The sequence below is a fragment of the Ursus maritimus genome, unplaced genomic scaffold (genome assembly GCF_017311325.1).
Source record: "Ursus maritimus isolate PB19 unplaced genomic scaffold, ASM1731132v1 scaffold_14, whole genome shotgun sequence".
In the NCBI taxonomy this organism is placed as follows: domain Eukaryota; kingdom Metazoa; phylum Chordata; class Mammalia; order Carnivora; family Ursidae; genus Ursus; species Ursus maritimus.
Window position 1 is genome coordinate 42,426,659 of NW_024423786.1, and position 21,472 is coordinate 42,448,130.

Here is a 21,472-nt window from a genome sequence, read left to right on the forward strand (position 1 = left end):
ACACACACACACACACACACACACACACACACACACACACAGAGGCGCATCAAGCATTAAACTTCAAAACACCATACAAAGACAATCCTAAAGTTTCCAGAAAAAAATAAAAATAAGAGAGAAAGAAGCCTTGAAATGTTCAACAGTCACACTACTGGATTGCCCAGCAACAACACACTGCACGATTCAACAGCAGGTCTTTAAAATTCTACGGATAATAATTTCTAACTGAGAATTCTATACTTAACCACACTATCAAACAAGTGTGAGGACAGAATGAAAACACCTTCAGATGTACGACATCTCAAAAGATACCTTTCTTAGAAAGAAGGAAAAGTCTGTTTCACCAAAATGGAATAAATCAAGAGGTAGACTGAGAATCCAAAACAGAACAGAGGTGAAAGAAATTTTCCTGACGAAGATATTGTCCGGGGCCCCAGCTATGCGACAGGCCTAAAGAAAACCCAGTACGGATTAAAGCAGGGGGTACGGGGCTCCCAGAAGTAAATCTCAGAGAAGAAAATAAATTCATAGTTACCCAACATGTTTGAGAGGAATTTTCCTGCTATCACAGAGACTGAAGATTCATTTAGCAACAGGCACATTTTTTTTTAAGTCATGCAAATAAAAAGAAACAAGGCACTTTTCAGTTCCAGGAAAAGCAAAACATTTTATGAGGAAATATACACTGATTCACTTGAACCATATCTACGTGAGCACAGCCACGTGAACACTGACTATCTTACTATAAATATAATGAGAGGAGAAGGGAGGAAAAGAGGGAGATGTATAAAAACCAAATTCTCATCCTCAGAAGTAGGAAGTCATCAGATAACTAAAACAAAAAAATTCAGGAAACAGCAGTACAAGCATGCTGTTCAGAAATGTGGAGTTAACGGGGCATCTGGCTGGCTCAGTGGTTGGGAGCCTATGACTCTAGATCTCAGGTTGTAAGTTCAAGCCCCACGCCGGGTACAGAGATGACTTAAAAAATAAAATCTTTAAAACAAAAAGAAAGGAAAAAAAGAAAGAAATGTGGAGTAAAATACCAGAAGAAGTTGCTTAAAAAGTTGAAAGTCGATGTCCCTAGACAGTGGGAATCAGGAGTGCAGAACCGTACTCTCTTTTATTATAAGCTCTGTGTACTGCTGACTTTTAAACCATATACGGGTATTATATTAAAATAAAAATAAGTTTTAAAAATGTGCTAAGGGGCGCCTGGGTGGTTCAGTCAGTTAAGCGTCTTCTTTCAGCTCAGGTCAAGATTTCAGGGTCCAGGGATCGGCCTGGCTCAGTGGGGAGTCTACTTCTCTTTCCCCCTAACCCCGTGCTCTCTCACTCACTCTCTCTAATAAACAAACAAAAACTTTTATAAATAAATAATGTGTTAAAATAACAGAAACAAAAATAAGCGTAATCGTGGAATCGGAGTTCTAGCCCAACAAAGGCTCTAGGACAGGTGTTGGATCTTGCCTCTCAGAGAGATGCTGCTAGAATCAGAGTTGCCGGTGCTGCCACCAGCCCATTCTGATAACACTATTGAAAACAGCTTAAGAACCGGAGCAGTGAAGACACAAGAGTGACTGCCAGCTAATCAACATTTCTAAGAAGAGTCTTGCTAAGCGATGACTCAGAATCCCACTAAGGATCACAGCAGGTGTCATCTCAACTCAGAGACAGCTACACATCCCTTTGCTGTCTTCCTCTCCCCACCACTCTTTAATCGCCCGTAATACTGACCTGAAGTATATACACTTTATCCAGTAAATTGTATTCTGTAAGTTTTACGCTCCCCAGGTTTCCTTTCAAAAGCTAGTGAAATTAACGTCAGCTCTCTAGCACTTACCATCAGAAACACTAGAGTAAACCACCCAGCGGTGTAACTGTTGCTGGGGTGCATGGTCTTACTGTTACTTTTGTTTGGGGAGCTTCACCAAATAGCCTACCAGGTCTCTGTAGACAAGGACTCTGCTTATCCATTCTCCTTGGTCTTTCTCACCCAAGAAGACAGAGGAAGCTCAGTCACTATTCTTAGAAAATATAACATAGTCAGCAAATATCTACATTAAGTTGGGTTTTTCTATGGCCCTTAACTAATGTTTTCTTTGGCTCAGAGACAGAGTAAAAAGGATTTAAAAACTGTTTTCCTTTCTCCTAGCTAATGAAAGATCTTGGTGGGTCAAATGTTAACTGGATTGGAAGGTATGGTGTAACTAAACAGAGGACAAGGAGGGAACAGCAGTGGTTCTCTGATAAGAAAGCCTACAGAGTGTCACTGGTGCCAATTTCCGCCTGGAGCTTTTCAAAATTAACCAGTCAACAGGCTGTACTGAATTCTCAACATAAGAAATACATGGAAACCAAGACAGAAGCCTCAACGATAATCAAAAATCGGGGAGAAAATCCTTTCTCTATAGCCAATGAATGGCCCTTAATTGCTATAAAGTCTCTCATTTTATTAAACTCTCTCACATTACTTTCTTTATGAAATAGATTTTAGAGGTTAAGACAAGGAGATTCCATCCAAGAAGATTATCTGGTCATTAACTATGCTGTTGATATCAATCTCTGAAGTTCAAAGTAATACTGGACAGTAAAAAGAGCTCTGGTCCTGTGTAAGCTATCTGGAGAGGCTGTCTGAATCCAACAGGCATGAACCATGAACTCCAACGGACAAGACTACTGCCCCATTTCTCTCAACCCTGGATTCTGCTTTCTGTTAAGAGGACACATATTCTGGAATAGCAGAATACTTAAATAACAATTACTTCCTACTCTGACTGCTTTCATTTGGTTGACTATTTCGCTTTTACAGACTGCTGACCAAGTATGAGATAAAAAAGAAAATTCAGAGGACTAGGAGTTAAACTCAATGCAGGAAATTCTATTACACTTAATAGAAATGCATTTAATCTTATAGCCACCTGGGATTCACTAGCTCTTAAGAGTGCTTTTTAAAAAGTACCCTTGTCAAATTTTAAGAAAAGCAATATATTTAATTACATCATAAACATAAAATATTCTTTTTCGGGCTTGGCAATATGATTTTCTAGCGTCTAAAAACATCCCTTTTTTCCCTCATGTAACATTTACATCTCTAGGCAACAACTAACCTCTTCAAAATCCTGTCCCATCCCAAGAGCAAATTTAACCCACTCCAAAAATATTACTATTTGCTGACCTCACACCCATTACAAGGGCTATTATGAAAAACAAACAGAGAATAATGAGTGTTGGTGAGGATGTAGAGAAACTGGAACGCTGGGCACTGTTGGTGGGGTTACAAAATGGTGTAGCCGCTGCAAGAAAACAGCGTGGTGGTTCCTCAATAAAATTAAAAATAGAATGACCGTATGATCCAGAAATTCCACCTCCGGGTACGTGGTCAAAAGAATTGAAAGTGAGGTCTCAAAGAGAGATTTATGCATCCATGCTCACGGTAGTATCATTCACAACAGCCAAAAAGGTGGAAGTGACCTAAGCGCCCATCGACGGGTGAACGGGTGAGCAAAATGCAGTATATACATAAAATGGAGCATTATTCAGCCTTAAAAAGGAAATTCTGACATATACTATAACATGCATGAATTCTGAGTACATTATGCTAAGTGGAAATAAGCCAGTCCCAAAGGGACAAATACTGGATGATTCAACTTCTATGACGTACTTAGAGAAGTCAAATTCACAGAGATAGAAAGTACAATGGTGGCTGCTGGGGACTAGGGGGAGGAGGAATAGAGTTTTTGCTAGAGTCACAAAACTCTAGCAAAAACATATATCCTCAAAAATCTTACATAAGAATTAAATCGAAGTCTTAATAATCAAACCTCTCCTATCTCTGGTTCAAAACATACAGGAATAACATTTTACTAGACCTGGCTAGCAAAAAGTAAAAACCCCGACAGTAAAGGCTCCTCTGAGCCCCCTACGCCTATACCCAGAAGGTGCTCCCACTACACCTATACCCAGAAGGTGCTCCCACCACCCCTCATCCATCCACCCTCTGAGTCCCAGGGGTTCCCGCCTCATGGAGCCATTGCTAGGGTACATTTCTTACAGCCCACGTTCATCCCGGACAACCCTGGAGCGCAACCCAATCCCAAACAGTTGATGTTTTCAGGAAGCTAATGCGCTTTAACTCCATCTTCCTCCTCAAAACCCTGAGGTCCCACCTACTTCCTATTCTCTGCACATCCTAAAACCCATTACCTCCAAAACTCAGACTCTTTCGCAGCACCAAGTCTGACTGCCACCTCATCTGAAGCTCTAATGCACAGCAAAACCTTCCAGGGTCCCCAAGCGCTCCAAAGAATGCTGTCCTACCATCCCAGCATGCTTTGGTTCTCACTCAGGCTGTAGAGTGCTAAGAACCACAGGGACTCCTAGTTAAACATGGAGATTCCCAGGCCCCACCTTGAGAGATTTTTCACTCACTAGGCCTCATGTGAGGCTCTGGAATATGCATTTAAGACAAGCGCAGCAAACGATCTGATGCAGCCCGGCACTAACCTAGACTCTCCAGCCAGCAAACACCTTGGATATAAACACTGCGTGTGCGTGCCCGCATTTATACCCTTCCCTTCCCTCCGTGAGTGAATAAGCTGACTGCTGCTTGTACTGGACAGACCACGTAGGTCTTCATCCCCGCGTGACTCAGTTTACATCTGGTCAGGGCTGCATCACAGCTGTCCCACTGACCTCACAGCTATGGCCACCTTTTACAAAGACAAGGGACTTCCTAACAGAGGGAACAATGCTTCTTTGGAGGCAAGCTGCAGCCTAATTCACTTTCTAACGGATTTCCTGTCTTACACCTATTTCAGTGGACCTTTTAAAGGCAGGGGTCCTTTAAATGTTTCCAACAATGGATTTCTGTTGTAACTGTTTCATGATTTCAAATTTATCATTGTCTGACATTATCGACGCTTTACACAACTAACTTAAAAAGGAAAAAGGAGTCACAAAATAGATTATTTAGAACTGTCTGGATGTTTTAAAAGCATTTTAAATTCTGAACATCTCAATACTGTTTTCCATATTAAAAATCCATATGGACATGTCAACTATTTTCAAATGTAAGTGACTCACTCCTATACCAGGCACATCCAAGGACTAAGGTGAAAGCAATCTGATAAGAAAAAAAGGCAATTTGAATAATGCAGTGTAATGGAAAGATCTCTGGACTCTGGGCCTGCTGTGTTCCAAGGCCAGTCCTGCCATGGCTTGGCTGTGTGACCTGACTGTGGGGCCAAGGGCAATTATTTCCATCTTCAACAATGATGGAGGACATACATCAACCTATGACTTCACTGAGGCATTGGAAAGACAATCATATACACAGAGTGACCTAAGCTGCTGCTACTTCAAAAGAATACATTCCAAAGTAGCCCTGAGTGTTTCATTTCGAAATGCTGGGGTATCTCTACACTGGAAAGTTCATTTACTTAGGTGATTCACTGAGGATCTCTCTGCACAAGGCTTTATGCGAGGTACTGAGGAGGAGTAGAGAAGAAATCAGCGCTAAGATGTTTTGAATATGTTCGACATATTTGCAATCTAGTAAGAGAACCAAAGCATATGCACTATAATGATTTCATCATTTCTAGGTGGCAAAGTCAGTTCAAACAGTGCTATGGAGGGACGCCTGGGCGGCTCAGCGGCTTAAGCGTCCGACTCTTGATCTCAGCTCAGCTCTCGATCTCAAGGTTCTGAGTTCAAGTACCACACTGGGCTCCCCGCGAAGCCCACTTAAAAAGGGAGGGGGGACACCCAGGTGGTGCAGTCAGTTAGCGTCTGACTCTTGGTTTCAGCTCAGGTCCTGATTTCACAGTCAGGAGACTGAGCCCCACATCGGGCTCTATGCTCAGCACAGACTGCTGAAGTTTCTCTCTCCATCTGCTCTGACCCTCCCCTGCACTCCCCTGCATATGCGCATGTGCCGCTTTCTCGTAATCTCTCAAATAAATAACATTGGGGAAAAAAAGGCAAACAGTGCTATTGATTGATCTTTCTACTTTCAGTCTTCTTGTCTATGAGGTAATAAATACACTGCACATCAATTCTAAGAGAAAGAATGTGCAAGCCAGACAGACGTCTGGTGTCCAGTTCCTGTGACAGTAGACTCTTCTGGGAGCTCAGTGAAGGGAAAGATGTGGGGAAAAGTCTTCTCAGAGAAAGTGAGTCTCTGTAAATTACACTGGGTATCTCATTTACACTCTCTTTCAATCGTTATAATAATCCTGTGAAGTAGGACCGTTTTCATTTGATTCAGAGATTAAGTATCATGGCCGTGACACAAAGCAAGTAACAAGGTCAGGATCTGAATCCAAGGCTCTTCTGATCAAAAACGTCTGCATCTCTCAGCTCTACCATGGGTCCATGACTGTGATTAGCATGTAAAGACGGGAGAGAAGAAGGCATTTTGGTAGAAGGATCAAAATAAAAGAAGCCCAAGCTTGAGGCTAAAAGAGGGTGGCCCAGTCGGTGAAAAGAGGAAAAAATGCACTGAGCAGTTAGGCGAAATAAGGTTAAGGGTTAGCTTAGGAAGAGGCTGGAATCCAGATGACTAAGAAACGTGGGCTCAGTCCTATCAGCAAGATAGAACCAGAGACTGTTAGCAGGAGAGCAGCTGATAAAATCTTGGCAATAATGAGGAAGGTGAACTTCACAGCAGGACAGAAACGGACTGCACATGGGTGACACAAGGTAGAACATATTATGATTTAACATCCCAAGCACTTCAATATTGTGACAAACTCAGTAGTAGCAGCAGTTTTGTAATAAATGATCAAACTATCTCTTGTATGCCTCTCTCTTAAAACATCTCTAGGCACGTTTTAAAAAATGGCTGTTTTGTCCTACTAATTCTTACATGGGTCAGAAACTACTGCCATGTCCAAATGCATCTAAAAAAGAACACCCCTTAGGTCAGAGGCCACTTCAAGAACCTTGAACAGCACGCCTCAGAGCAGGAACAGCCAAAGAGAGATTCCAACTCACAAAATTCTTGGTAAGTAAAACAACATTATAGAAAAGTCAGATCTTCAATACACACTGGGACTCAAAACTTCTCTCGGTGGAATGAAGTTAAGGGCTGCAAATCTGAGACTGACTTTCACATGACCCCAGATTTACTTTCTCAAATTCATAGTCTCCACTTCTACAAAAATCAATAGAAAACCATCATCCCCACCACTTAAGGGCCAAATTTCTTTTCTCTTGTATGGATACAGAGCTTTTTTTCTTTTCTTTTCTTTTTTCTTTTCTTTTCTTCTTTTAAGGTTTGGACTGATGAATTTAGTGAGTCCTTAGCAACATAAAAGAAATCATCAGAATTCTCAAGTTCTCCATCCCATTCAATCTTTGCCACAGGAAAATTCAACTGCATTCCATAACCTAACACTGAGCTGCATCGAGCCAAGGCTCCATATTGCTTAAACACATTTGAGACCTGGTGTAGGATCATATTAAACCCTTCAGTGACTATCAGATAGTCAACAATAACCTAATTAGCCAGCAGAGCACACGTGACACTGGCCCAGCCAGTACCCTCGTCAAAGACATTTTGCAGGATTCATTCACCAACAAGGTGATCACCTTGCAGAGGGGAACAGGGAGAGAAAAAGGAAAGCTGGCAAGGGTGGAGGGAATGTGGAGGGAAGTGCGCAGCTGGGGCTACAGAAAAGTGGCAAAGGAGTGGGCTAAGGAAAAAATAATAATCTTTTCTGCAACACATTTCATTTCAAGTAGATGACCTCACTCCCAATTTTGCACCCGAACTTTAAATTGAACCTTCCAGAAAGTTAAGTGAGTTTGAGGTTCCAGAGAGCACAGGAAGTGCCCAAACCACATTTTGATGTCCTCATATCCCTACAAAGGAAATATGATACCTCTGCCTAAATCCCAAGGTATATTATAGCTCATTTAGGGATAGGTAAGCTTCCCCAAAAATTACATTTGCTTCTGAGGCCAAGGACATCCTCAGACTAGGGCAACTGGCCTTTCAGTCTAGAGGTAAAGTATCAAACCCAAAGTAGAACAAAGTTATTCAGAGACAAGAAAACCAAGGGGCTGATGGTAATTTTAAAAGAAACACACGTTTTTATTTATTCAGGACAAGCCAAAAAAGCCTACAAATACTTAATTTACAACCCTAACAACCAGAGCCTATTTCTCAAAGTCTCAAGAACTTGGCTTTAAGGAAAAGTCAATCTGCAGTGCCAAAATTCTCGAGAATGGCCTCTGGCTGTCAACAGGAACTTAACCTGTTTTGTGCTTGAGCTGTATAATACTTAAAACCAAGTAAATCCTTGAGAATCTCAAGAGTATTGACTGTTCTTCTTTTCTGCATCCTAAAGGCTGGTCAGGCAGGCTTTGGTGCCCAGATAAGGTATGTCGATTTGTGTGTGGACTCTAATGTGTTGTTATGGGTTCATTTCACAAGAAAAAAAAAAAACCCACAACAACAAACTTCTCTTTTCCTCTGCTAAGCAATAAAGATAAATTTAGCCGCCACCTCTCAAACAAAGTGGGTGGGGAGGAGCGCGCCCCAAGCTTGCCGCATCGCAACGCCGACCCCTTCTCGCTGGAAGCCGGTCTGCAGCTTCGCTCTCCCGCCGTGGGCGCCGAGGCCGGGCAGGGCGAAGAAAGGCCGGCGACGCTGTCATTCCCGGGCTCCCGGGCCTGTGGCGACTCCGGCGGGGCCTTCGGGTGGCCGCAACCGACAAGCTCCCGGACGGGCCGCGGCGGGAGAGGAGGGCGGGGACTGCCAGGGGCTCCCACACCCGGCCCGCAGCCCTGGGATCAGGAGCCCTGCCCGAGACCGGCGGCCCGCACCTGCCGCCCCGCCCGCCGCCCCTCAGACCCCTTCGCTCAACGGCCTCCGGCCCGCGGGACTCACAGCTTCAGCCGCTCGTAGGTCGTCGCCGCCATCGTGCACCACTAGCTCCTTCTTCCTCTTTCCGCCCGCCCCGCCCCGCCCCGCGCCGCCACCTCGGCCACCGCGGTACCGTTCACCCAGCTCCGCGGCCGCAGCGCCCGGGTCGTCCCACCCCTCTCTCCACCCCACCCGACCCCGAGCGGACGGAAGGCGGCCGGGGACAACCTTAGCGCGCGCGCTAGAGAGCGCGAAAGAAGCGGTCCGGCGCGCGGATTGGAGCGCGCCGAAGAGCGCCGTGACGTAGACTCTGCGGATTGGCGGAGAGCGTTTGCTTGAGAACGGTGGAGCGTGGGAGCCGTGGGCGGGAGCCGCGGCGCGGGGCGGAAACGCGACACTAATGTAGGGAAACCTGTTGAAGCTGCGTAATGGGTGATCTGTATCACTGAGAAAACCCAACTAGCACGGGGCCAGTGGCGCAATGGATAACGCGTCTGACTACGGATCAGAAGATTCTAGGTTCGACTCCTGGCTGGCTCGGGGTGTACTTTTTGCCCCATCTGGTTTGATGTTACAGGGTCTCCCTGGGAAGGACTCTGGCTAGAGTGTGAAGGTTAAATATCTTGAATTTTACCGACACTTTGCCCGAAATGTCATCTTTTCAGCTGTGTTTGGCACCCGGAGTTGTGTGAGGTGTAAATTGAGGTGTAAATTGCAGAGCTCCTTCTTGATGATGCAGGAGTCCCTGTAAATGGGGTACATATAGGAAGACACCCCTAAAAAGGTGGCCGTTTGGAGTGGGGGGGCGCTCTGTGGCCGGAGGTTGGCCACCTGATGACACCGAAGCGCCTTCCAGGCAGAGGTTCTGACCTCCTTCCCTGGGGCAGGGAGCCCCGTAGGGACGTGAAAAGCGGCGCAGCACATTTCCCTAGACGGCGTGGGCTCCCCCGCATCAGAGACGGAGCACGGCAGTGCGTACAGACCCCGCAGTCTTGTCCTCGGAGGGCTCCGCGTGCAAAGGCCACCTGGCCCTCAGGTTTCCCCGCGATGCCCTAAAACACGCGTGTTTTTGCGGTGAGATCAACCCCAGGTTTTCTGGCCTATTAGATAATGCCTGGCTCGAAGACCTCAGAAGTCACGAAACCTCTGCGGAGGAAAGCGGACTCGAACCCGTGGACTGCCAAGACATGGGACATCGATTAATCTTTCCCATATGACATTCTTTTTCCTCCTTTTTATAGAAAATTTGTGAAATGCAGAAAACTATTTGTAATAAAAATAATGTGAGTTCCCATCCCAAGATCATTGCTATTAATAAAATTTTTTCCCTTTCAGAAATTTTTGCTTCCACGCTTTTTAATATGGATATACCTGCACGCGTATCTTTCCAAATCTGGGGTTGTACTAGAAATGTCTTTGTGTTCCCGTTTTGTTCCTTTACCTTTCTGTCTGAGATTTAAGGTCATTAAATACACTTTGAAGCTACTCCATCCAAGAACTAGATAATTTTAAGCATTACCCTCTTGTTGGGAATTTGGGTTGTTGTCAGCTTAACACTTTTTAAAGATAATGCTGTGCTGGATTATTTCTGATGTGTCTTATAAATTTCTAGATGTGGAATGATCGGGTGGACGTCTTTTAAGGCCCATTTCATGGACATTTTTGAGACTTGGAACATATTTACAAATTGCCCTCCAAAAAAATAAAACCAACACACTTCCATTAACAGCATCTGTTTTCTTGTTTGCTAACCAACAGAGTATTATAGGTTGCATTATGATTTCTTTGCAGTTCTCGTAATAGAAAAACAGAACTTCTTTTTACCTATATTACTTGATGTATCTATTCTCTTGATGTATGCGTGTATGTATTCAGTTTTTTCTTAGATCTGTTAGGTTTTTTAATATATAAAGAATATTAATTCTTTGGCTATCAAACACAATGCAGTCTTCTTCCAGTTTATCAATTACCTTTTCCTTATAATATTTTTGAAAATGTAATTTTCACTACTATATATTCCAATTTACCAATATTTTACTTTATGGTATCTTCTATGGCATATGTGGTCTATTCAAAAATTTTTTTGTGTGTTTGTATTGTTTTTCCCATTGAAGCTGTTTGTAATTCATTTTTTTGGTCTTCCCAATGGAAAGATCAATTAAGTCTTAAAGTCTATTACTCTTCTTGAGCAAGTAAGAGCTCTAAACTCTTTGCTTGGACTGATTCAATCAATCCCACAATAATCCTATAAAGCAAGTTCAGTTATCCCCATTTTTTACATGTGCAGGAGCTAACTTTGCTTAAGGTTATTGAGCAATTAGGTGGCAGAGCCTGAGTTAGAACTTGAGTCTGGGGGCGCCTGGGTGGCACAGCGGTTGAGCGTCTGCCTTCGGCTCAGGGCATGATCCCGGCGTCATGGGATCGAGCCCCACATCGGGCTCCTCCGCTGGGAGCCTGCTTCTTCCTCTCCCACTCCCCCTGCTTGTGTTCCCTCTCTCGCTGGCTGTCTCTATCTCTGTCGAATAAATAAATAAAATCATTTAAAAAAAAAAAAAAAAAGAACTTGAGTCTGGGCTCTTGATCCCAAAGCTATCCTGGCCTTGAGCTTACTGTGTGCCAGAGGGTGACCACATGAGTGGACTCAGGGTCATTCCGTATCTGGCATGAATGACGATCATATGTGCACCTCAGCCTTCAATCAGAAGATCTCATCTCTAGGGGCGCCTGGGTGGCTCAGTCATTAAGCGTCTGCCTTCCGCTCAGGGCGTGATCCCTGTGTTCTGGGATCGAGCCCCGCATCAGGCTCCTCCGCTGGGAGCCTGCTTCTTCGTCTCCCACTTCCCCCTGCTTGTGTTCCCTCTCTCGCTGGCCGTCTCTCTCTCTGTCTCTCTCTCTCTCTCAAATAAATGAATAAAATCCTTTAAAAACAAAAAGAAGAAGATCTCATCTCTAGTCCTGATGATCATTCCACATCTAGATCATTCCACTCACCAGCTGTGGGCTCTTGGACATTTCCTCTCCTTTAATAAAATGGGGATATAAGTTGCAGCCTTTCTCTTAAGGCGTTAAGAACAGAATGCTTCTAGCCAAACAGTCACCGCCCTGCAGAGAACTCCTGCCGGGACTCTAAACATGTCACCATGTAGAAGTTCTATTCACAGCAGAATAAAGAGACAGAAAGGCTGAACTTTCTTTGCCAGTTGTGTAATACAAGCCAAGGCCTTTATGAACACTCAGTGAGAATGGAAAATGGAAACTAATCCAGGCAGAAACATTCTTCTGGGGCTTTTAAATGCCTAACAAGCCAAAATCCGATCTAAGGAGAACAATGTTCAGGATAAGAAATCAGGCAAGGATACATAATATGAATGGACACCTTTAGCCAAGTCTTTCCTACAGTGAAATTATGTTACCTATGTAAATACAAATATAAATTTTTACAAAATCCGCCAAGGGGCTTCCCATGGAAGCGATCCTAGCTGCAGACGAGGTTTGTTGACATGATACAAATGATCTCTGCTGCCGGCTTTTACGTCCATGCTTCTATAACGGAGTATGGCTCCCAAATGTAGCTCTTACATACTTTTGCTCCATTATGCCTGTTGTGGGGTCTGCCTTCCTGCCAAGTCTCCAAATTGGGTGCATTTCCTCACTTCCCCTCTGTCACCAGCCTGCTGTGGGCCAGATCCCATGAGCAACTCAGGGCCACAGCCACCTGTCTTGGGGGCTTGGGTCAGTTGGAGGGACATGTGTGTAACCAAGTGGCAGGAGTGCCTTAGGTAACCAGGGCTTCTCCTACAAGTGTTACAACTGCCGCTGTCACATACCTGGAACCTTCTCCTGGACCAGACCACTGGCTTATGGTCTATTCTGATTTGTTTTGACACCCAGAATCCGAGGTCCAAATCACTTTCATATATGAAGCAGTTCTGTTTTCAAACCAGAGAAAATGTGAACCCCACTTTCAGCGATGCTTGAAGAAAATGCATCTAATAACCCCAGGATATTCTTTCATTCCACCTAAAAAGTTTGTTGGACCCTGTAATAAGCCGAGCAGTACTCCCCCACCGAGATGTCCCTGGCCTAATCCCCAGAAGCTGTGACTAGTAACCCACAAAGTAAAAAAGATTTTGCAGATGTGATTGGTTAAGGGGTCTTGAGACGAGACGGGGATTATCCTAGACCACATGGGCACGCCCAGTATAATCACAGGGGTCCTTACAAGAAAGAAGCAGGAGGAGAGGGAGAGAGGAGGTGTGATAACAGACTTCAGTGATGGTGCCACAAGCCAAGGAGTGTGGGGGGCCTCTCAAAGCTGAAAAAGGTCAAGGGACAGATTCTCCCCTCGCACCTCCAGAAGGAACTGGGCTCTGCTGACACCTTGATTAGAGCTCTAGAAGACCCATTTCTCCAGAACCATCGGATGTGTGTGGTTTCAAGCCACTAAATTTGGTTCTTTGTCCAGGAAGCAATAAGAACCAAGGGGCACCTGGGTGGCTCAGTCGGTTAAGCGTCTGCCTTCGGCTTGGGTCATGATCCCAGGGTCCTGGGATCAAGCCCTGCATCAGGCTCCCTGCTCTTCAGAGAGCCTGCTTCTCCCTCTCCCTGCCCCCAGCTTGTGCTCTCTCAAATAAATAAAATAAAAAGAAACAGTACAGACTCCAGCAGAGAGCAGCGACAGGCCCCTCCTCCCCCTCACAATGAGTGTCTCAGGCTAAGTGGCTCTAACGAAGGAATCCACTGAAAGTTACTGCCCTGGCAGCCAGAGCGGTGCGACAGCTCCCTCTGGGTGAGACTGTCTGGGCTGGGATCTTGGCTTGGTTTACTGGGCACTCAGTGTTCAGAGAGTTACTTCACCTTCCTGTGACTCCGTTGCCTTGTCCATAAACTAAAAGATTATAAAGAATGTGGTCCTCAGAATAGTACCTAGCACATGGTGAGTACACAATAAACCAGCCACTGCTGTCACTGCTTTAATCACAGAACTTAAGACCAAACCAGATGTCCCCCCTGCTTCAGCCCCAAATGGCCCAAAGGCCTGAGCTGGCTAGCATCTGTTCCTGACTGTGCCATCTCGTCCCAGGACCAGGTTCAGGGATGTGGCGTGATCGCCTGAAATTGGCCAAGATGGGAAGATTTACATCACAGAAACCAGCAAACACTGCAAATCAGGGCCTCGTCCCCACCTTCCACCCCAAAGCTGGGGCACCAGCACACCTCGGCCCAGGCCACCCTTTCCCCTATGGTTTCATCCCTTGTGGATCAGGGTCATAAGAAAACTGATCTGTGAAAACAGTGTGTGCTCTCTCATCACTTAAAAAGAGGTTTTATTTTCCAGAAACGGCACCACCCCTGCCAGTATCTTCATGCTCCGCTTTCCCGGGTCCCTGGCGGCCACAAGAACTAACCTGGCCTGAAGTGGCCCATGGACTGAGCAGTGAAAGGCGAGTCCCTGGACGCCCTCTCCCACCCCATGGACTCCAAGCACACACTCAGCCCCTCCCTCTGCAAGCCCTCACCTCTGGGATACTTTGATCAGAAACTCTTTAGAAAAAAGACAACATACACAAAAGGAGACGGAACGACCCCCCACCCCCTGCAGCAGGACCTCATGTCTCAATATTAAGGACCCAGGGCAAGGAACTTTCGAACCTTGGAAGATGATTCTCCAAGGGTCGCTCACGTTCCTGCACACCCATGAGCCAGACGGCCTTAGTTCCAGACTCTTTTCTGGGGTGCTGGTGTAGTGAACAGTCTTGGGTGGCAGACACAGTGTGTCTCTCTGGAGCAAGTCAGGCAGGCTCACCCGTCATCGTAAGACTGAGGTTCCCTAAGCTCAGGTGTCCTCTTGTAATGCGGGCACGATGTGACCCTCTTCATGGGGCCCTAGGACGACGACTCAGGGAGTCAGTGTAAATGCTGATAAAATACTGATAAAATGCTCCTAGCGGGGGCTGCATTCACCTGTCCTTTGTCTCTGACCTAGGAGTCTGGTAACTTCCACCATGATCCATGAAACCATGGCATGCTGGTTATTAGCTGGCAAGGAGGGTAAAATCTGGGACCTTGTGTAATTTTGACACCCATGTGTTCCCTGAAGAACCCAGAGCTCTAAGAGAAGACCGACTCCAGTTAGCAAAAAGCACTGTCTGCTTACTTCCACACACATGAAAGAAAACCCAAGAAGCATCATCGTGTTGGGAGAGCACTTTAATCGTCTACAAATCGATGCAGTTTATTGGCAATGATATTTTGAATAATTTTATAGCAACAGTACAATTCTGAATAATTTTGTAGTAACAATATTTGGAAGAATTTTACAGTAACAGTACAATTCTGAATAATTTTTATAGGAAAAGAAGAGCTACAGAGGAAAATAATTTCCCTGCATGGTGAAATTTTCGCACACTATATGCAAATTTCCCACATCTGTCCAGTTCCGGCTCAGAACGATAGATAATGTATTTTACTCATTGTATTCTATTCCTTTTAAGTCTGACTTCAAATAACCTGGAAATGAGAACTGATTCCTGACACGGAGGAGACTACAAAGAACTTGGGTTTCCTGGCAGACAGCGTTGGAACAAGTGCGTTCCACAACAAGGCTGCTGTGCGGTCAAGTCCCACACACGTACGTGGTTGGCAGCCCCACCTCAGTGGACTGGGCCGAAAGAGGTTCTCACTAGAGCATTGACCATGGGGAAGTGGGAAGTCCTGCTGCCACGTATGGGCAGTGACCCAGGCAGAACGTAATGCCTTCCATGGTGAGAGGTGAACACGTACTCTTCCCCCAGCGGCAGGTGGGAGAACATCAGAGAGAAGAGCAGCCCAAACCAGACCCCCCTGGCAGCTTCTGAATGGCCCTCGCTGGGGTGGGGGGGGGAGGCGGAGAAAAAGACTATGGCCCAAATGCGGCCGGGGAGAAGGCTGGAGGCTGGCCTTGGGGGTCTGTCATAAGACCTTATTTCTTGTTTATCTAAAGTCCAAGAGCTATCTAGGGAACTCAGGAAGGGCTCTCTGCTCTACCTTTTAAAATAAACAAATTCCTCCTACTGGGTCCTTGTGCCTCCTTTCTAGGTGCCTATAAATACAATCCTGTGACAATTCTGTTTGGCTAACAGCTTACAGAATGTCTAAGATACCACGCAGGTGAACATCTCCTGGTGGCTTTAGTGCCAGAACCTGAGAAACAGAGCGGGCGCAAGATTTCTGCAACTCGCTGCTCCGATTTCTCGGGCTTCTGGAAAGTCTCTTATTGTTCTTTCCTCAACAGTAGAAAACACCATATTTGCAGATATCTGAATCACCTCCATCAAGGCCACTTAAAACATTTCATTTAAAACATGAATCACAGATTTTTTTTCAACTAATTAGTCACCCAATTTGCAAACAAGTCCCTGCTTCTGACAGTTGCTCTCAGGCAATTTTCTGCACTTTTGCTGGACTTGCAAGTGGAGCAAAGGCGTGTCAGCAAGGACAGAAACGCTCCTAGGTTGGCAAGGCCAAGTTAAGACGTATCAGCTGGCTTCGCGTGCCCCCCAGCCTTGCCAGAGCCGAGCTGGGGAATCTGGGAAGAGAGGGGTTCAGCCCCAGGGTTCACTCCCCTGGCCCCATGCATCCACGGGCGTCTGGAGGCTCGGCCCGGGCCACATGGAATCGATGGAAGCCCACAGCCTGGGCTGAAGCGACATCTGGCTGTCTAACAGAATGAATTTAACAAAAACAGGAGTGTCTTAGGGCAGCTGGTAGAAATGAAGCCCCCTGAAAAGTCTGCGAGTCCCACATGCCTTGGGCTCCGGCGCCCGCCCTCCGTGGCCCCTGCTGCCCTGGGGGTGAGGTGAGGAGGCGGAGAGCAGACCCCAGCGTGATACTCCCAGACCGGCTGGCGGCAGTGAGCCGGCCCCTGCCCTCCCGCGGGCCTCCCCATGGGCTGAGAGGGCAAATGCCAGCCAGCCTTCTTTTTAATTTTTTTTAACACCATCTTTGCATTGAACTAGCAGGGATACAGACGTCTGGTCTCAGGAGTGTGTCACACACAGGGCTTCCTGAGTGCACGGGTGGCCTTGAACCCTTGCCGGTGCGTGGCCCTCCCCCACCCCCCCAGGGGAACCGGCCTGATGAACGGCATCAGGGCAGTAACACCCATGTTCGAGCCGACCCACTGCCAGCCGACCTTTAGTTAAGATGACAATGCCCCGAGCCGCTGGCGTCTGGCCCGCGTGGAGGCCGAGACTCCGCACACACCACGAGGCATGTGAGGTCAGGGAGAGGGCCGAATGCCTCCTTATCTGCAGTCTGGTGAAGCTCTTATCTGTGAGGTATTCTGTGTGTGTGGGAGACTGAGAGTGGGGGGAGACGATCAAAAACAAGAAGAAAAACAAGACAAGAGCAGTGTACCTTATACGGGTCTCCTCACACCTGTGCCAAGAACTAGGTGAGGGAGGGACGTGCTCGGTGAACACAGTCATCAGTCCTGGGCCACCCCCTCCCGTGCTGCTTAGAGGTCTCGCACACACACCAACTCTCCCCGTGGAGAAGGGGAGCTCTCGGCAGGTGGGCAGGGCGGCCCGAACCCCGTGGTTAGAGAAGCGAAAACAGGCCCAGAGATGTCCCCATGTGCAATCCTGAGACTTGCCTTTGTGGGAGCGACTCCAGAGTCACAGACTCTCGAGAGCTCCAGAGAGAAACAGTGCAAACAGGTGGGCAAAGGGGGCCGGGTGCCTGCACCAAGCCCTTGTCCCAAAGCACACTTTGCTAGAATGGGGCAAATCTCCATTGGGCTCCCCGCTGCCTTGAAGGGAGCGAAGATTTGCAGAACCACATAAAGCGCAGCCAGTGTACCAGGAGGGAAGCCCGCCTGGCTCACTCATTTCAAAACTTGGCTCTGGTTTAGCAACGAAATTCTTCCTACGATACAGAGCCCATGCGAGAGCTTCCCTCTTGCCATAATGCAATGAAAACGTGCAGCCCTTCGACAGAAGAACTGAGTCTCTGGGCTGGAAGGAAGTCTTAAATAACGCTGTGTGTGTGTGTGTGTGTGTGTGTGTGTGCACGTGCACGTCTGGGCGCAGTCTCAGATCACGTTGTGTACGTGTATGTGTGTGGTGCGGTAGTGTCTGGGTGTGGGTTTGTCCCCAGGGGACACGAGAGGGCTGAACGTATAGGCAGCGAGGTCTCTCTTCAGAGGATATTGTGACACACGCTCCGTGTAACCCTTTCCCTCTGCAGCCTGAACTGCTCCCAGAGGGGCTAGAGGGTGCCTTCGGTTGCACGGATGCAATCTCCTGTCACATGCCACGCGCGGCTGGAGTGTCTTCCTGAGTAATGTGACGAGGGCGCGGCGGTGCAGAAAGGCACTTGGAAAATACACATGCCAGACGGGTAGGGCTCAGCTCCCCGGTTCAAGGAAAGGCACCCCAGGCGTACAGGCAGAAACTTGCCTGCCTAACCCCTCTCCCCCCACCCACCCCGGGGGCCACTGGAAGTAACGGGCAGATGTCTCGTCTGCTACCCTGGCTTCTCATCTCCCACGGGAGGTGAGGCTCCGGCTAGAAGCGGTGCTGGTGAAGAGCGGTGGACGAGGGGCTTTGCTCCAGTCTCTTGACGTGGCAGGAGTGACAGAACAGGTGGTCCTCCAGGGGGTAGCAGCGGTGACCGTCTTCGTCATTGAGCTCCAGACCGCAGTCCTGGGGGGAGGCAAAAACGTCCAGGGGTAACAGAACAGAACAGAAAGGGGTGCAAGACTGACCAAAAGCTGACGTCCCGGGGAGCAGCAGAGGGGGCTGTGGGCACAGCGAATGCCAGCGCAGAACTGGGCAGTCCTGCCGAGTGAAAGTGTGACGGGCCCCCAACGCGCACTTGAAACGGGGCTGGTCAGAACGGAAATGGGACGTGGATACATACGGGGTACTCCAAGACTTAGGGCAAAAAAATGAATGTAAGACAGCTCATGAGAAATCCCTCATACTGGGTATACGTTGAAATAACACTGGAGGGGCGCCTGGGTGGCTCAGTCGGTGAAGCGTCTGCCTTTGGCTCAGGTCATCATCCCAGGGCCCTGGGATCGAGCCCCACGTCGGGCTCCCTATTCAGCAGGGAGTCTGCTTTTTTCTCTCCCTCTGCCTCCTCCCTTCTGCTCATGCTCTGTCTCTCTCTCTCTCTCAAATAAATAAAATAAAATAAAAATCTTAAAGAAAGAAAGAACACTGGATATACAGGTTGAATAAAATATTATACGAATGAATCCCCCCTGTTTCTTTTTACTTTTTTAATGTGGCTACTAGAAGACAAAATGACACCATGACTTGGACCTGTGGCTCGGGTTTCTACGGGACAGCACTGCCCTGATTGCAGAGAGAGGGCTGTGGTGAACAAATGGCCCCGTCCCCTTCCTCCAGTGCCTGGGGTACCACTGGCAAGGACCCCCACCTAGTTCTTCAGTGCTGGCAGTGAGGTCAAGCCTCCCACCCTCACCCCTACCCCTCTCCCACTCACCCTACCCACAGTGTCACAAAATCAATCTACTCTCCTTCCACGAGTAAATCCACTTAATTCTGGCTGAAACCCCACGGGCACTTAAACTGTGGGCACCTTCAAAAGGGCCAGGGAGGGGTGACCCCGGGGCCTGTCTGACAGTCACGGGGTGCCCGGGGCTCCTTTGGCCTGGGCGCGACCCAAAGTAAGGAGGGGGGCAGAGGGGCCCCCACCCATCTTCACCCCACCCAGCGGCATGCCTGTTTCCAAGGAGGGACAGGTTTCTTCGTGATTTCTAGGGCTCAGCTCAGAAAGGGGCTCCTGGCAGACAGAACGACCTACAAGCTGGAGGGGAGGGTGTCTGTTCTCCAGATCACACAGCTGTCTGACAATGTGGCCCGTGAAACCCCTGGTCCCCACGAGCCTCCCACCCTATAGTCTCAGGGAGGCAGCTGCCATGGTGTCAGGACTTGGCAGTTAACCAACGTGGAGGGAACAGAAACAATCTTACGTCCCAAACATGTGCATGTCCTCCGACCTCCCCCACAAGGCCCTTGACCACACTTGCTGACCATCTCAGGCCCCGGTCAACCCCGGGGATGCTCGTGTCTTATACTCTCAGGCGTCCGGGTGGGGAGGGGCCTACCTCGCAGTGGTAGCACTCTACGTGGTAGTCTCTGTCCATGGACACAACACGGATGGTCTCATCTGAGCCCTGGAAGGAATGAAAGGAAGAACGAGAGGCCAGTTGGGGGACCCATCGGGCTCCGCATGCTGGGGAGGGGGGTTCTGGGGTAGCAGGTAGATGGCCTCAGAAAAGCTTAAATCTGTCGTGACATCCCACAGCGGTTGGAAAAAGGACACCTTTAACTGATGAGAGAGGAAGTAGGAGTGACAGCAGTCCTTCTGGAATGTCAGAGTCAACACTGAAAAGAACCACCTATGCGCAGAGTGATTTTGTAAAAAATGAATGAAAGGCAAGCTTTCTGCTCATCTTCTAATCTGGGAGTCACTATCAAGTCAGGGAGTCTGACCCGATTATAGGGACAAATAGGGCACACGAAGGGCACTGGGCTGGGGAAGCCAGCCAAGAAGAAAGGGGCTTCTCAGTGAGGACACTATTAAAGTCAGAGGTGAGATTTTAGAAGGATTTTTTTCAAAGGCGTAAGGACAGGACACAGACCTTGTAGATGACCCCAGGGAGATATTCATGTCATGGAAGATGCCAGAAACAGGTCTGAAAAAGCATCTTACCTCAGGTGGAAGGATGGGAAGCCCACAGGCTGCACACTTGGGGGCCAGCACCCTGCCGGGAGAAGCAAAGAGGCAGTAGAATGCATATTGTGCTGTTTCTGGGAGGCAGGTCCTGGAGCCCACACCGAGCCTTCCTCACGGCCGGCCTCCTGCCTGCCGCTCTTCAAGCGAACCCCCCGCCCCAGCCCTCAAATCAAGACAGCCTGGCTCAGGGCACCCGGGTGGCTCAGTCGGTGAAGCGTCTGCCTTCAGCTCAGGTCGTGATCCTGGGTCCTGGGATCCAGCCCCGCATCAGGCTCCCTGCTCAGCGGGGAGTCTGCTTCTCCCTCTCCCTCTCCCCACCCCGCTTGTGCTCTCTCTCAAATAAATAAATAAATAAATAAAATATTTATTAAAAAAGAAAAAGAGAAATACGGTCCGCCTCATTCTCTGGGAGGTGTTTTAATAGCACTTCAAGATTATTCCCCAGAGGTCACAAGCCCAGCCGGACAGTCTCACGTTACTAGGGGTAGAGACTAACCTGTTTGCTCCCCTCACAGCGCCCAGCACAGGCCCAAGCAGACCGAGGGTGGTGGCGAGCAGCCCTGAGTCGTTGCCTTGGGAACTTAGGTCAAGCTGGAGCCGCTGGGCTCGGCAGAGGCCTCCCAAGGCCTGGCCGGGAATCTGATTATAGGGATCTGGGTTCTAATTTTTCAGGAAACACGATCCTGTTCCCAGTTCCTGTCGGCACTGGCGTCCGCTGACCTCCCGAGGCCCCTGCTCCCCCCTTAAAACCACGAAGCCTTTGCCGGACTGTGGACTTGGGGTTCAAGGAGAGCCCACGGGGGTCCCTCCTTCACTGGGCGAGATGAAGGTGGCTCGCGCCTGTGG

General features: G+C 48.0%; 2 protein-coding genes and 1 non-coding gene across 4 annotated transcripts in view; 1 reads left to right on the forward strand and 2 right to left on the reverse strand.

Annotated features, from left to right (window-relative positions):
• Window positions 1–9,059, reverse strand: part of SACM1L (SAC1 like phosphatidylinositide phosphatase) — a 58,827-nt gene extending 49,768 nt beyond the window's left edge. Inside the window, exon 1 of the mRNA XM_040628933.1 lies at window positions 8,900–9,059. Coding sequence (XP_040484867.1) covers window positions 8,900–8,931 — 32 coding nt within the window. The 5' untranslated portion in view covers window positions 8,932–9,059. The remainder of the gene's footprint in view (window positions 1–8,899) is intronic.
• Window positions 9,060–9,342: 283 nt separating this feature from the next.
• Window positions 9,343–9,415, forward strand: TRNAR-ACG. The gene has a single exon. It is a non-coding gene; the product is annotated as a tRNA-Arg (tRNA).
• A 5,652-nt stretch (window positions 9,416–15,067) lies between these two features.
• LIMD1 (LIM domain containing 1) overlaps window positions 15,068–21,472 on the reverse strand; it is a 67,924-nt gene continuing 61,519 nt past the window's right edge. For both annotated transcript variants that reach the window (XM_008704151.2, XM_040628935.1), the window contains 3 exons: window positions 20,603–20,654; window positions 19,995–20,063; window positions 15,068–18,561 (listed from right to left, as the gene is read on the reverse strand). In XM_008704151.2, coding sequence (XP_008702373.2) covers window positions 18,424–18,561; window positions 19,995–20,063; window positions 20,603–20,654 — 259 coding nt within the window. In that variant the 3' untranslated portion in view covers window positions 15,068–18,423. The remainder of the gene's footprint in view (window positions 18,562–19,994; window positions 20,064–20,602; window positions 20,655–21,472) is intronic.